The sequence below is a fragment of the Dryobates pubescens genome, chromosome 1, assembly GCF_014839835.1.
Source record: "Dryobates pubescens isolate bDryPub1 chromosome 1, bDryPub1.pri, whole genome shotgun sequence".
Taxonomy (NCBI): Eukaryota; Metazoa; Chordata; class Aves; order Piciformes; family Picidae; genus Dryobates; species Dryobates pubescens.
The window spans coordinates 53,701,438-53,717,398 of NC_071612.1; the positions used below are offsets into that span (position 1 = coordinate 53,701,438).

Below are 15,961 nucleotides of genomic sequence, written 5' to 3' on the forward strand. Positions count from 1 at the left end.
TTCTGATTACCCTTACATTTCAGTGATTTCTTTTGTGCAGTAGTGAATCTGCAGCTTGTGAGGTAACTGGCAAAAAGTCTGATCCATCAGCATTTTTGTTTGCTTTCTTGAGTTTGTAGTGGCACAGCAACAACAAGGAAGCAATCACTCATCACCCAGCTAGTCAAACATAATAAAGATTTAAAAGTGGAAATAATGCATCGGGCTAGCTTTGCTCATTCAAGTTCTATGTGACTTTAACTGGAGCAATAGTTTTCCTTTTTAGTTTATAATTTTGGAGTAGGAATGACATTATTTTCTAAATGCTCAAGATTTTGGGGGGGTGGTGGTGGTGGTCTCCCCTCCCAAAATTTTCTGATGACTTAGTTCTTTTCATCGCTATTAAACTTTTTGTTTAAGGTAATGCACTTTTAATTTTACTATGACTAGAATACCTCCACTGACTTAAAAAGAAGAGGTGTTCAGATTTATTGACTACTTCAATTTCGATAAATGTTTGTAGTGCACTTCTCAAGCAAATTTTCTGGCTTTATGTTATATTGCCAATTTAATAACAGTCAGGATCAGTGGGAATTGATAGTAGGCTGAACATGAGCCTGCAGTGTGCCCAGGCAGCCAGGAGGGCCAATGGCATCCTGGCCTGCATCAGGAACAGTGTGGCCAGCAGGAGCAAGGAGGTCATTCTGCCCCTGTACACTGCACTGGTTAGGCCGCACCTTGAGTGCTGTGTCCAGTTCTGGGCTCCTCAGTTTAGGAAGGATGTTGACTTGCTGGAGCGTGTCCAGAGAAGGGCAACGAAGTTGGTGAGGGGCTTGGAGCACAAGCCCTATGAGGAGAGACTGAGGGAGAGGGGTTGCTTAGCCTGGAGAGGAGGAGACTCAGGGGTGACCTTATTGCTCTCTACAACTACCTGAAGGGGGGTTGTAGTGAGGCAGAGGTTGTTCTCTTCTCCCAGGCAACCAGTACCAGAACAAGAGGACACAGTCTCAGGCTGTGCCAGGGGAGGTTTAGGCTAGAGGTTAGGAGGAAGTTTTACACAGAGAGAGTGATTGCCCATTGGAATGGGCTGCCTGAGGAGGTGGTGGGGTCGCTGTCACTGGGGGTGTTCAGGGCGAGGCTTGACAGGATGCTTGGTTGCATGGTTTAGTTGGTTGGGTGGTGTTGGATGATAGGTTGGACATGATGATCTTGAAGGTCTCTTCCAACCTGGTCTGGTCTATTCTATTCTATTCTATTCTATTCTATTCTATTCTATTCTATTCTATTCTATTCTATCAAAAAATCTTGATAGAAGGAACTTCTCTTGAGTTTCTGGGGAGACTAAATTTCTGTATTTCCTATATGATTCGGAGGGGTCCTAGCGTTTCCTCTTAGCTGAAATTTTCAGTTAAGTTTGAGGACAAGAGTTTGAGTCTATGAAAAACCTAACAGATTAGATTTACAAAAAATATCTCCACAGTTACCAGCAGTACAAATATATGATGATGATTTTTAAGCTAAAAAACAGAACTGGAGACAGAGGAGACAAAAAATCTTAGAAAGGAAGGCCAGTAAAAACTATTACATGTATTATCATGTAGAGCCAAGAGTTTATCTAAAAATTACCATTTCAGGTTTTGAGGTGAATATGTTGAAACATTCTCTGCAGAATACAGTGAAACTATATGTTCTTTGTGGAGTTTGGAGGATCTTGGATTTTGAACTTTTGCAAAAGAGTACTTTCTTATCATGTTGAATTTCCATTTCTATTTCCAGAGTGCTACCAGCATCATATCTTCCCTTGAGGATTTGGTCAGTGATATAAAGTGTGAACTGCTGAGGGACCTTTGGAGGTCTGAAGAAAAAAACAGCCATGTTAAAAGTATGTCAGCCCCCTAAAATCCAGAAGTGCCAGTTGTTTGCAACTCCATTTCAGATCTGCCTTACACCAGCGGAACAGATCCTTTTGCGCATCTTCTTGCCTTTGAGAATGGTTTGCAACACTATGTTATCTCTCTATATAAGCAGGGTGAAACAAAACATGGGAATGTACTTCATCATTTTACATCCAGAGTTACCTGGAGATAAATATTGTAATCAAAAGAAACTCCCATTCCATTACCTTTATTTACTCTTTTATATGGCAATATTACAGATGGTTGATTATTATTTTACTAGATTAATTCTCTGTTGTTTGTAGCAGTAAACACAAAGGTGGGTACTCTATCTTTTGTGTGAGTGCAGAGTTTGGCTCCTGCAATATATGCACTGATTAATGACTTTCCTGCATGAAGAGTATTGAGTAGTCGTGAGCTGGAGTCTCATTTGAGTGATTCTACACAAAGCTGTGATCTCTAGAAAAACTTAACTTGCAGACTGGGTTTAGCTTCTAGGTCAGAAATGCATGGCTAACCGCTTCTGACAGTCATCTCACTTGGTAGCTCTCACCCCTGCTTGGGTGTTTTACACTCTTCTCTGATTTTCTGTCCTAGGTCATATTAGAATTCTTGGTCATATCAGAACTTATGGCTTAGGACATGCTGGAGAGCAGCCAGGCAGAAAGAGACCTAGAGTGTACTGCTTGATAGTAGGCTGAAAACAAGCCAGCAGTGTGCCCAGGTGGCCAAGAAGGTCAATGGCATCCTGGCCTGGATCAGGAACAGTGTGGCCAGAAAGAGCAAGGAGTTCATTGTGCCCCTGTACACTGCACTGGTTAGGCCGCACCTCGAGTCCTGTGTCCAGTCCTGGACCCCTCAGTTTAGGAAAGATGTTGAGTTGTTGGAACATTTCCAGAGAAGGGCAACAAAGCTGGTGAGGGGTTTGGAGCACAAGCCCTATGAGGAGAGACTGAGGGAGCTGGGGTTGCTTAGCCTGGAGAAGAGGAGGCTCAAAGGAGACCTTTTTGCTGTCTACAACTACCTGAAGGGAAGTTGTAGCCAGGTGGAGGCTGGTCTCTTCTCCTGGGTGGCCAGCACCAGAACAAGAGGACACAGTTTCAAGCTGCACCAGGGCAGGTTTAGGCTGGATGTCAGAAAGAAGTTCTTCATAGAAAGAGTGATTGGCCATTGGAATGTGCTGCCCAGGGAGGTGGTGGAGTCATCACCACTGGAGGTGTTTAGGAAGAGACTTGATGGGGTGCTTGGTGCCATGGTTTAGTTGATTAGATAGTGTTGGATGATAGGTTGGACTCAATGATTTCAAAGGTCTTTTCCAACCTGGTCTGGGCCATTCCATTCCATTCTATTCTACTCTATGAAGTGGAAATGAAAATGTGTTCCAAATACACTAAAGTGTGGTGCCAAGGTGTGCATGGTTTTAGAATGCAACTTTTTCATTCTATTTCATGTATGGATTGAGATTTGAAACAGAAAATATTGGAAAGTTTGAGTGTATTTCATTCATGAAGGTATATTTAGATCAGATGTTAAGGAAGAAGTTCTTCACTGTGATTGGTTAGGTTCCCCAGATTGGTTATGGATGTCATCTCTCTGGAAGAGTTCAAGGCCAGGTTAATGGGACTTTGAGCATTCTGGTCTAGTTGATGTTGCCTCTGCCCTTGGCAGGGAAGTTGGAACTCGATGACCTTTAAGGTCTCTTCCAACTCAAACCATTCTGTGATTTTATAATTCTATTCCCACTGGAGAAAAAAAAAAAAGTAGTATATTCCTGTTAAACTAGCTTAGCATCTTAAAAATTCAGCACTTCTTGTCAGGGATAGGTGGCTTATAATTATGTAAAAAAATTACGTGCTGAAAAATGTGCCTTTATGTGTCTACAAAGTAGACCTGAATTTTTCAGGAATTAGAAAATTAAATTAAATTTCATCTCCTAAGAGTGACTGTCTGCATTGAATTCAACCTCTAGAGAGAGACTTAACTGGCATGCTGTGAAATTCCAGTATGCAACATCTCCTGAACCTTTCCTGCCAGCAGTCCTAGTTTTTCTGTGCAATTATTACATGATCTCATAGCAATAATTTCTATACTTAGGATGGTTCTAGCATTATTCTTTTTGCATTGAGTGGAAGAACATCATGGCTGAATCCCTCCAGACAAAAAGGCAGCCGAATCAAAATCTTTATGCTGGTTAAGTTTGCTAACCCTGGATGATGAGCTAAAAAGGTAAGTGGAATTTTTGAAAAGAAGATCAATGCCCTTTGGTATGTGAATACTTCTAATCTTTTGGTGGATTCTGCTCTTGAATACAAACCCAAATATTTGGACTGAACCGAATAGCTTCTTGCTATTCTTGGTGTAACTGCTTGCACAGCCTTTTTGGGCATCGTCTGTACCACTCTTATAGCCTGTCAGGGGTGAAAATAGAACAATTAAGTATGTCCTTTGTCACTAATAGAGCAAATCCTTGCACATAACACTCTTGTAAGTGAGATCAGTTTATGTAGCTCTTGGAGCTCTCAGGGTGAGTGCAAAATTGTCTGTAAACTACAGAATGAGTAAAGTATCAATAGCTTGAGTATGGGAGTTCTGTAAGGATCTGTCCTGCATCTCAACATGGTAAATTTCTTGATAATAATCCTGTTCCTTGACTTGTTCCTGAAAGAAACTATTCCCTAAAACAGACAACAGAGCGCAGCCCCCTCCCTAGAGGTGCTCAAGGCCAGATTAGATGAGGCCTTGAGCAATCTGGTCTGTAGGAGGGAGACCCTGCCCATACCAGCAGGTTTGGAACTAGATGATCTGCAGGGTCCTTTCCAACCCAAACCATTCTGTGACTCTGGATTACAGAATAGGAATTGTTTATTAAATTTGTATATGACAGTGGAAGACAGGCTTCAGTTTAAAGTGATTTGTAAAATTGGATAAATATGCTGGAAAAAAATGGTGATATTCATTAGAGACTGTGCAAAAGAAAGATGTGTTCAGCCATAGAGATAGAAATAGGAACAATGAATTTGCTGGTAATCAGCTCAAGGGAAATAAAACCAACCCACGCTTAACTTTTATCACAAAATGGTCATTTCTTAACTGCCTACTGCTATTATAACCAGAGCCTGCATTTCACACAGAAAAACATATACACTGTGACACACACACAATTATTCTTCTTTTCATATAAACACAAGATCTCAAGTAGCATATTATGTCCAGCTTTGGGCCTTGCACTTCAAAAAACAGACCAATCACTTGAAGACAATTCTGATGAAAGCAGTGAGGCATCAGCCTTGATATGTCCTGGAATGCCTATGGAACAGTATCTGAAAGTGGGATTTTTCTATGCAAAGAATGAGGGTAATACTCTGCTTCCTCTTTGGCTAACGTAGTACTCTGAAATCACAGGGAAGAGTCAAGTTAAACATTAAGGAAAAGTTTTCAACTCCAAGTCAGAACAGATTTCCTGAGAAGGCTGTAGTGGTGCTGTTGCTGGAAGACTTCAGGATGGGTTAGACAAGTGCTTGTCAAGAATGACACAGATGTAGCTGATCATGCCTTGGGGCAGAGACATGGAGGAGCCAGCCTTGCCAGGTTCCTTAGAGTCCTACTTTTAGTTGAAGAGCATTATGCCGTTTCCTCCCACTCCACCTTCTGAGTTCAGAATTCTTCTGTTCCTCCCACAAGCTTTCCTTACCTCCAGCTACTCTCCTAAAAATAACTTTTAGCTACCTCTTTTACTGTTTTACACATGTGTAGGGAATGCTTTCTGCACTATAGTTCTGTTGATGGACAAGACCAATCTCACACATGAAAAGTGACAGGACTACATTTCACCGTTAGTAGAGATGTGCTTTGGTTACAGAAAGAGAAGTCTCATTGAAGGTCTTAGTCCAAGATACTCAGAAATATTTTAGCCAGTGATAGAAATACGGTCTGTAATTGAAGTAATAGCTTTCTATATGCAGGGCAGGAAAAAAAAAGAAGTTAGATATACCTTTAATTTTTCAATATTCATTCTAGACACATTAACATTGCAAGTCTGGTACACATTTTCCCACCGTTTAATTGGATAAACCTGAGAGAACATTAGGTCCTAGTAAGTTTAACCTAAGCGTCCTCCTGTTTTGCTGAAAGGCGTTAGGTCGAGAAGAACGGCTAATTGCACAAGGTAGTCAGAACCACCAGCTGAACTCAGACCAGAAGCCCAAACGGGTCTGACGCAACAAGCAGGCAGAGCCGACAACCGGAGCGACATCACTTTGATCATCTCCTTCCCTCGGTGTAGCTCCCGAAGCGGAGGGTGACCCAAGCTCCCAGGGTGGAGGGGCGGGGAGGAGGCTGGGACTGCGAGGGCTGCCGGCCAGGCGGGCGGGCTCGGGAAAGGCGGCGCTGCGGGGGGAGCTCCCAGCAGGTGAGCGCCCCGGTACGGTTGGTGCAGCGGTGCAGGGCCTCGGGCAGGGAGCCGCTCGCGGGCTCTCAGAGCGGTTACACTCGCGCCGCGGAGGGCGGACCGGAACGGGAATTGCAAGCCCTGTCCCCCCTGCACGGCGGTGGTGGTGGTGGTGGTGGTAAGAGCGGCGGCGGCAGCAGCACCGCCCGGCTTCATCGCGCCGTCCCCAGGCGGAGGAGCGCTGCCTCCGCGCGGCACTACTGGCCGCCTCTGCCGCCGCGGAAAACACCGCAACGGCAGATGGAAGTCACAGGCCGGTCGGGATGAGGGGGCGCGGCGGGGCGGGCTCGGCCTTGCCCGCCCCCGGCCCAGCCGGCGCACGTGGTGGCGGGGGTGCGGAGGCCGTCCCCACCACCCTTTCCTCGCCCGTCGTCTTGTACGCGGATGGGCGCGCTGAGCGGTGACGCCTGTCCCTGCGCTCCTCTACGATTATTTGCCTCCCCGTTTAAACTCTTGCTTAGGAAATTCTCCCTGATGAGCTCGTGATGCCGCGTCCCCCGCCCCATGCCCGGGCAAGCGGGGGGACGTGAGAGGAGCTCCGCGCAGCATTAGTACTCCCGCAGTGCTTCGGGGCTGGGAGGAGGGATTGCTCCCTCGGACCGCTGCTGTGTACTGGACTCGCCTTCTGTTTGTGTTTTTTGTTTGGTTTTTTCTTTTTTTCCCCCCTTTTAAAAAATTCTTCTGAATTCTTTTTTTATTCATATCCTGCTGCGTGTCAGGTTGTGCGTTGTTCCGTGCGCAGGTGGCTCCAATGAGCTCCTCTAGGAGCGGCTCCGCTGCCGCGCAGCGCCCCGCCGGGGCGGCAGGAGCGGCCGCCAGCTTGGGCCGTGCCGCCGCTGCCGCCGCCGCCGCCGCGGGGGGCGGCCCCGCCCGGGCACGGGGCGGGCGGCCGTAAGGCGGGCGGGAGAAGTTTCTCCACGGCGCCGGGCCCCTCCGAGGGACAGCGCGAAGGGAAGGACTTGGTTTCCCTGTGCTGGGTAGCTGCTGCTGTTGGCGCCGCCGTTGCTGTCACTGGAGCTGCCCGGCTTTGGCCATGAAGAGGAAGCAGAAGAGGTTTTTGCAAATGACGCTGCTCTTCACCGCGGCTCTGATTTTCCTGCCCGACATTGGCCTTTGGTCTCTCTACAAGGAGAAACACCTGGTGAAGCCCGCTGAGTCCGTCGAGCCGCAGGTAGGTGCGAAGCCGCCCGGCTGCGCTTCCTGTTCCGCCATCCCCGCTGCTCCAGGCGGGCTGCAGGCTGCCCGGTCCACGGGCGCGGTCCAGGCGCTCGATCCTCGGGGCTAAGTGGGACCCGGCGGCAGGGGGTGGGGGTTCGGGGAGCGGCGGCCGCCGGCGAGGAGCGGAGAGTTAGCAGCGCAATGTGCTCGTCCTACCTTCGTGCTGGAGAGAGAGAAAGTTGTGGGCGCACAAGTGAGCCTGCTTGGCTGGGTTTGTCTGGGAAGGGCAAGGGTGAGCAGTCACAGAAGCTGTCTCTGAAATTAGGTGGACGGGAGCGCGTAGTTGGTTAGCCAAGTGTGATGCTGAGCTCTTAATTTCATTCGAGAAATGGAGTTTTTATCTGTACTTACACTGTCTGCATGCCTCTAATACTTACCGGACTGGCGTGTGGCTTGTATGTCCGCTAAAATTGCTCGGAATCTATCTAGGTGACTAATGGCCTGGATTTCTTGTTTCCTTATCTTTTCTGTTGGAAAACTCGGCAGAAGTGACAGATTTTTTTTCACTTCTGAATGTTACTAATGTGACCTGATACAGCTACGCTGTGTGTAACAGCTTGTCAGGCTGATGTCACAACGAACTTTCAAATATTTCCAGTTTACGATCTCCTCAATCACCGTTATTAATAACAGCAGTTGACATAAGCTGTTTTTGTAAAGTAATTCTTCAACTCGCTGGGTTTATGTATGGCTCATAAATCACAGGATGACCTGCGTTAAGTGAAGTTCTGAGGAGTTGTTTTAATGCAGTGCTTTGAAACCCTGTATGTAATTTACTAATGCTTGTATTTGTGCCGTTCAACAGTTCTATGCTCCTACAGTCTAATTGTCAGTGTAATTTAAATATAAATATTTCATAGATCATTAGTAAGAAATTAAGGGATTGTTTGATCTTTTAGCTTGTTTACTACTTGCATAGCCTTCGTGTTAGAGTGTATTAGACAGCATCATGTATCATTTTAGTGTATTAGTAGTCTTAATTTCAAGGGTCATCACCCATGTGTATAATGCGCTGTCTACGTACTAAATGTATTGAACTCAATGGCTTCAATTGAACACATTTGATTCTTTTTCTAATATAGCTTTCCATTGCATAAGTGTCATAACTGCTAATGAAATATGCTGACTGGAAGATACTTTGTTACTACAGGAGGATGTTAGGAATAGCCTCTTAATTTGAAGCTTGCTTTATCTTTCCAAGAGTTTTTAAATGCAGTATGTGTCAGGTACTAGATTTTAATTAGAAGTAATTTCTGCTGAAAGAAAAAAAATACACAGCCTGAAGTGTCAAACATTAGTTTGCAAGGTACATACTATAATCTTTGCAGTTTCTAATTTACTTTGTGATTTGGTAAAGCTAAGATACTCAATGCATTTATGAGTATCTATCTGTGTTTGTTGCATGGCCCTTTAAAAGACACATGCCATGCCATGGATTTCTAACGTTCAAGACTGCATAAGCATAACTGGATAGCATTGAAGAGAAATAACTTCAAAAAAAAAAAAAGAAAAAGAAAAAGATAAAAGAAAAATAAAAAGTTTTGGATAAAATGCAGGAAGAAAACCTCAAAGATCAGGAGCTGAGTGTATGTGAAGGACTAGTGAGAAGCTGCTAATGAGAGCCTTGCAAATTTCAAATTCTAAGTTTTCTGAAAGGGGTGTTTTACTAGCTTCCTTTTCTCCTCACCTGAATACTAATTGAGCACTAATGGTGCCGTTTAATGGGAAAACAATAGAAATGAACAATGAAACTTTGAACCTTGCAGCTGACTCTTAATGTAACACTGTTATCACTGTCAGAATTAAAGTCATATTGGCAATGTCATTACCCAGTGAGGATATCAGGTTGAAGTGGAGGCATGCACTGCAATTATAGTACTTGTGTTTCTTGACGTGCACGTTATAAATGCATACAAGGAACAAGGGTTGAAACACAAATGCAACTCTTATAAGGGAAATTACATAGAGAGTCAGTGTATTTCTTGAGACTATACTAGATGTGAGGTTGTACTAGAAAAGACTGCGTAAGAAATAGCATCATAGTAGAAACAGAACTTTTTTCCCCTATTTAGTGGGGTGAGTAAGAGTGTTAGCACTCTGTTCAGTCATTCTTTGCCCCTGAGGTGTTAAATTACTTGATGCTTAGTGTGACTTAACAGGAGTTTAAAGGGCAGCCCCACTTAAACTGCAGCAGACTTTTAAAATATATCCTGAAGTTGTGTTATGTTACATAGGTATGTAACATGTCAGCACATGACAGCAATGTACACTTCCAGACCATGGAAGAGGGCCAGAGCTGTTAGTGACTTTAATGTTAGCTATAGACTTAACTGGTTTTGCCCTCATGGGTAAAATGTGTCTAGTGGAATTCCATTATTAGCAGTAATGTTTATAAAGGTGCTGTCTTGTTTTAAGAATAATCAAATTAATGTTATTGATCATCGGGTGTTCTTGAGGAGATGGCATGGTAAAATTCTGATTTTCTGAGTAGTTATAAATTAAACTTCCAATTAAACTTCCAATTTATTGTTAAAGGAGACATCCTCCTAACATCTCTGTGAATGAGGGCTCTGTCAACCTCTCCCACCACCTCAGCTGCACAGCCCTGGACTGCAGGAGAGGTGGCAGACTGATGGAGGAGGCATTGACATACTGACAGCAGTAAGCAGGGATGCTGATCAAAAGCAGTCCATGATACAAAAATAGTCCACTTCTATCACTGGTGTAACAGTGTCCCCTGGGGACTGTGGCAGTCCCAGTGCTTAGAGGAGGGCACTTGTGTGCTTTGGTGCTATCTAGAAATTCTGATACAATAAAACAAGTTGACTTTTTTTATACTTGAAAATACTGCCGCAATAAATTATATACAAGTTTGGGTTTTTTTGTCATCATGCAAATTGTGTTTCTGAGCAGAGAAGCTCTTCAGGAAAGATTAAAAGATGAGAAAATGGTATTGACAACTCTGATCTCAAACAGCGTTAATTAATTTGGTCACTGTGCCTTAATTCTATAGGCAGTATTAACCTCTGATTATTTCAGACAAACTTATTCTTTTTAACCTATCTGCACTTGTGAACTTGGTAGGCTTGATCTTTATATTTTGATAATTATTTATATTTAGTTTAGTACAATATTTAAAGTGGAGTTCCAGGAGTAAAAGTGCAGGTGCTGAGGTTCTGAGTTACATGGAGCAAAAAGATTTCCTTAAGATACAGCTTGACAATAAAGTGACACATGGCAGGGGAAAAAAATATGATTAATTTCTGATAGACTTTCAAGTCAGTCTTCCTTGCTGTATTATGTGCATAATAGAATAGAATAGGCTATTTTTAGTGCCTTTTAAAACACAAGGTCTATACATTCTTTGGCATATTATAACGTGTTTGAGTTTTGATTACAGTTTTTACAGCTACAGTTTGTTGTTGGTTTTTTGTTGTGGGGGTTTTTTTGTTGTTGTTTGTTTGTTTTGTCACTGAAATATTACATGTTCTATGATACACTATCTGATATTTTCTGGATAGTAATTCAAGCTGATAAAACTTACATTTTCAGCATTGTTTTCTGTGGAGTGGTAGCAACAATGTAGTACAACCAATAGGATGTAGTTCTGGTCCAAACCTGATTATCTGATGCAGTCTAAAGTTAGTAATACTTTATTTAGTTGCAGTAAGGCTTTATTCTTGTCTGCTTACACACTTTCAATATATGAAGAATAACTTATGTGAAAGAACCAAATTTCTTCTAGCAACTTTCAACTGTCTGTAGTATAGGCAGTTGGTAAAAAGTATTGTGAGAAATATTTCTGGTTTTATGGGATGCTGGTGGGGCTGGCTGAAAGGCAGGCAGTCTAGTGAAGTAACCCTAACACATTTCAACTTAATTTGGTACTTTTTTTTATTCACTTGCCATCTCCCTACTTCCCAGCATCAAATCTCACTTAAAATTAGATTGCACAGGAGCATCTCTCAGTTGCAGAAGCTCTGTAATACTTATTCATGGATATATTACTGAAATGTTTTATGATGTGTAAAGTAAGGAAATAAGGTAGATTTCTGGCTTCATTTAACTTATGCTTTCATGCAGTGAGGCACGCTACTCTTACCTTCTGCTTTAGGCACTTCTGCCAGAGGAGCATGCATGGTTCCCAGACCAAAGACCAAAATAAAGGAATGTTGTCAGGGGAAAGCTTTGTCCAATGGGATAGAGTCACATTCTACTCTTTTCCTTGTCCTATGAATTTTGTATTTCTGTCTGATTAGCCCTGTGATTAGGTTTTTGTCTTGGAATTTGAGGTACAGATTGAAATGAACTCCTTGGGCCTGTATTGTAGTTGGCAAACAGGCACAAAATCCATCTTCCAAGCCTGATGGCTGTGAAAGTGCTAACTTTGTCTCCTGAATTCAGGAAATATTCAGTCTACTATTTGTCTTACAAGTGGTCATTAGTTTCTGAAGTCTGTGGAAGAGGTAAAAATTAAAATTTGCCCCAAATTGCAATGCTTCCTACGGTTTGGTATGTAGGTGCTGATAATCAGAATTGTTTCAGGACAGTTAACTATCTGTATTTACTATTGATGACAGTGAAGTACAAAGTTTGGGTTGAGGAATTCTGTATCTGAAGCTGCATAAAGGCAGCATCCTGAAAGTGAAACGTTTTTTTTCCCCACTTAGCTGTATTTTTCTCGCTTTTTCCAGTTGATTCCAACAGCTGCAAAATCTTGTAACAAGTATGATTTGATTAGGACACAGAGACTTACTTCCCATAATTGCATTGTCAGGACACTTGGTTTCTTATGTGTTTAGTTCCACCATCTAAGTTACTTACTTTTGATTTCATCACACACTGCTGAGGTGGGAGAGTTTAGTTTTTCTTTAACAGAGTAAATAAAGCATGGAGTGACAAACAGGCCCAAGAGTACAGAAGTAGCTGCTTCATTATTGCTGACATTAACTGGTACTGTTTCAGGAGAGTATATGACTGAACATAAACAATACTCGTAAAAGGAAGTCTTACTTTCTGTGCTCAGTATCTATGCATGTGTTTATCCCAGCAAGATCTCATTACTCTCCCCAGAGATGCAGCTTAGTCCCAATGTGTTCAATTCTCTTTAACTGTACAGCCCTCTTCACTGCTGTGCTGGTATGTCAGCTCCAAGGGACCCCTATACATGGTATGGCAAAACAGTGCTTACTGTCTTAAAATGCAGTGCACTGGCAATCTGTGTTTCTAAGTATTTAAAAATCATACAGTTAATACTTATGTAATTCACTTCTTTATCTGATTTATTCATGTATAATTTTATTTTCTTATATATATTGGAGCCTACTGAGGAAAATATTGTTTGAGGTCTAAAACCTTTGTTACTTTTAAGATACAATATTATTTTTGGCAATTAACAGTGTGTTTATATTGTATTCAGTATACCAGAGGGAGCCCTCCTGTGGTTAATTTAATACCTATCAATTTTCAAGAATGTTACTAAACAGAGTGTATCTTACAGGGTAAAATGTACTGTTTTCTATATTTAGTTTTCCTTCCATTTAACTCAGTTTGCATTGCATTTTGGCTAACGTGTGTGTAGTTTGCCTTTTTTTGTTTATTTGTTTGTTTTTTAAAGTGCAGTCATTGTATATTTATCCAAATACAAGGTCAAGAAACCTTCAAGCATTCCTGACCTCAAGGTCAAGAAATCACCATCTAGCATCTGGACTTACAGAAAGAGCACTGTGATAAGGGGGACTCCCTAGCCTTACTGAAGCACCAGAGTGCAAGATTTCTCACTGGTTAGGCGTACATAGCCAAGCTGTATTTTGCCCCCTCACTGGGACATGGTGCTTGCTTTCCTAAGATTATTTGGGTCCCTGTGCAGGGAATGTGCTTGGAGCTGGCAAACCATACCAATACTGTAGGTGTATTCCAATTGGGAGCCAGACTGCACTGTGTGTGTTGTTCAGTGGAGATGCAACTTTGTGTGTAGGCAGATGTCAATTCACTTACAGAAACAGGAAAAATTCAGCTTTTCCTCTTTTAAATGGTTTTGTTGTTTGTTTGTTTGTTTTTTTACTCTCAGACAAGTAATGTATGGTCTTTGTCTAGCAATATACTGATGTGCACTTTCACAGCAATTGGCTTTCAGCAAAACTTGAGTGTATGCTAACTGTTTTGATGGATCTGTGCTAGATGCAGACATGTTTGGTTACTTTAAATAAGCCTGAAAAAAAAATTAAGTCAGGGGTTGACAAGTTAAATTTGATGCAGCTCAGGAATTCCTAGCTAAAAATCCTACATCTATGATAAATGTGCCTCACTGTCAAGAGGCCAAATTACTCTGAAAGAAACAGCAGTCCCACTATTTTAATGCTTCTTTAAAATATGAAAAGATTTTATGAGGAGATGTCAACCTGCTGAACCAACTCTCTTCTGAGAATTTCAGTATAACTTGGTTTTTAAGGTCAATCCTTGTTGTGATTCATTGGTTCCAAACTGGTTTTGACAATTGTCACATTTGGAGGAGTTTCATTGGGTGATGAGCTTGGCTGGGTAATCTTTCTCAAAACAAGTCTGCAACAGAGAAATCCTTTCCCCTCTCTTCATGGAAAAAAAACCCAAACAACCACAAAATGCTACGGAAGAGACCTCCTTGATTGGGTTTGCTAAAGATACAAAGGAGAAGAAAATCTATAGCACAATTTCATGCTTCTGTTTTCCATAATGTTCACACATCTTTCTTCATAGAGAAGGTGATGTGGTTCCAAGTCCATGCAAACACCAGTTGATTCAAGTCAGCTATTTAATTGCCAAACTAATTGTAGGGATAAAAGGTATATGTGCAGCTATCATGGCAAATACATAGGCTACAATACTCCACTCTTTTCTGGATGTTTTCTTACTCTGCACGGTCAGAGCTGCCATGTTCATAGTAGTGTTTCACAGGGACAATGGTCTAAGATCTCTTTTAAGGTCTTATTGGAGGAATTTCCTGTCCTCTGTTTCTTCTGGTCAGCTGCTGTTTATTGAATACTTCTACCTTTACTTTAGGAAGCTGTCATTAGCTGAAATATGAGGCTTTCATCTAGCTGCAGGTGGGTTTGCCAGATAACTGCAGCCATCTCCAGCTGTTGATTACTACACAGGGCCTGAATTTTTTGACCGAATCTCTGGTGACAGGACATAATGTCATTTGACAGATGCTTCATTGCATCACCTGAAGCCACCACCATAACAGTTTGAGCCTATCTGTCAGGCTTTTCTCTGAAGTAGTTGAAGAATATTTGCACATCTTCTTCAGAGATGTGAGAAGTAAATTCCATGAGAGCTGCAGCAACAAGGAGTTTGGAGATAAGAGACATCTGTCAGTGCCATGAATGTGCAGTGATGTGAAACTTGTCAGGTTTATGCCAGATGAATTACCATGTCCAGTGCCATTTTCTACAGTTTGCTGGTTTGTTTGTCTGTTTGCATAGCACTAAATGTGCTATGCAAATTGGATATAGTAGACTAGAAAATCTAGCCCATACGACTTAGGTTTCATCAATTAGCGATACACCATTGATTCTGTGCTTAAGATGCAGTAGTGATTTAACAGTTTACTTCTGTGCTTTACAGGGGTTTATGACAGGATACAATACTGCTAAGAGATTTAGCTAGGCAGAGTAATTATCTGAACTAGAATTTAGTCAGGACACCAATGTTGATACAGGGTACTTTAGAAATTGGATTGCTCACTGAAGTGTGTAAGTATAGATTTATCAGACTAACTTAAGGTGCTCATTTACTTAAGCATAATTTTTCATGGTTGTACTTGGAGTAAGAGATACAGTTTATTCAGAAAAACTTAGCCTGTGTACTTATTTCTGGTCTCTGAAAATAGTTTTCTATAAGTTAAGTGCTAGGAGAATGAAAATAAATGTTCAGGACAAGCAAGAACATTCTATAGCCAGCCTGTGACAAGTTCTGTTTATAGACAAAGATGGGGAAGAGCAAGGGTTCCCGGTGTGTCTGTTCAGAGCCAGTGCTTGAGAAATACAGGCCCTGCACATGTATTCCTGCAGTAACAACTTCTGCTTTTAGGTATTTTATCCTGTATGATTTTGCTACACTGTGATTAAAACCACCGAACTTTGCATTAGGGTAGTTTTCTGTCTTGAGTTTGTCCTTCTGTTTTATCAGTCAGTCCTAGGGCTAACTGTGCTTGTAATGGGACATCTGGGTAACGGTGCTGAATCATAGTATTGTCAGGGTTGGAAGGGACCTCAAAGATCATCCAGTTCAACCTCCCTGCCATAGGCAGGGACCCCTCACACTAGATCAGGTTGCTCAGAGCCATCTCCAGCCTGGTCTCGAAAACCTCCAGGGAAGATTTGCACAATTGTGTTGAAGAGGGCAAGGTCAACTCCACCTACAAGAGTTAACTCCAACAGAT

At 42.2% G+C, this 15,961-nt stretch overlaps 1 protein-coding gene across 2 annotated transcripts in view; it reads left to right on the forward strand.

Moving 5' to 3' along the window:
* The first annotated feature begins 6,240 nt into the window (after positions 1-6,240).
* The window catches only part of GALNTL6 (polypeptide N-acetylgalactosaminyltransferase like 6), a 423,107-nt gene continuing 413,386 nt past the window's right edge, over positions 6,241-15,961 (forward strand). The window contains exons 1-2 of one of the 2 annotated variants that reach the window (XM_009900801.2): positions 6,241-6,282; positions 7,064-7,492. In XM_009900801.2, the coding sequence (XP_009899103.1) occupies positions 7,355-7,492 (138 nt within the window). In that variant the 5' untranslated portion in view covers positions 6,241-6,282; positions 7,064-7,354. Of the gene's footprint in view, positions 6,283-7,063; positions 7,493-15,961 lie in introns of those variants that run through there. The other variant, XM_054166080.1, reaches the window with a different exon arrangement.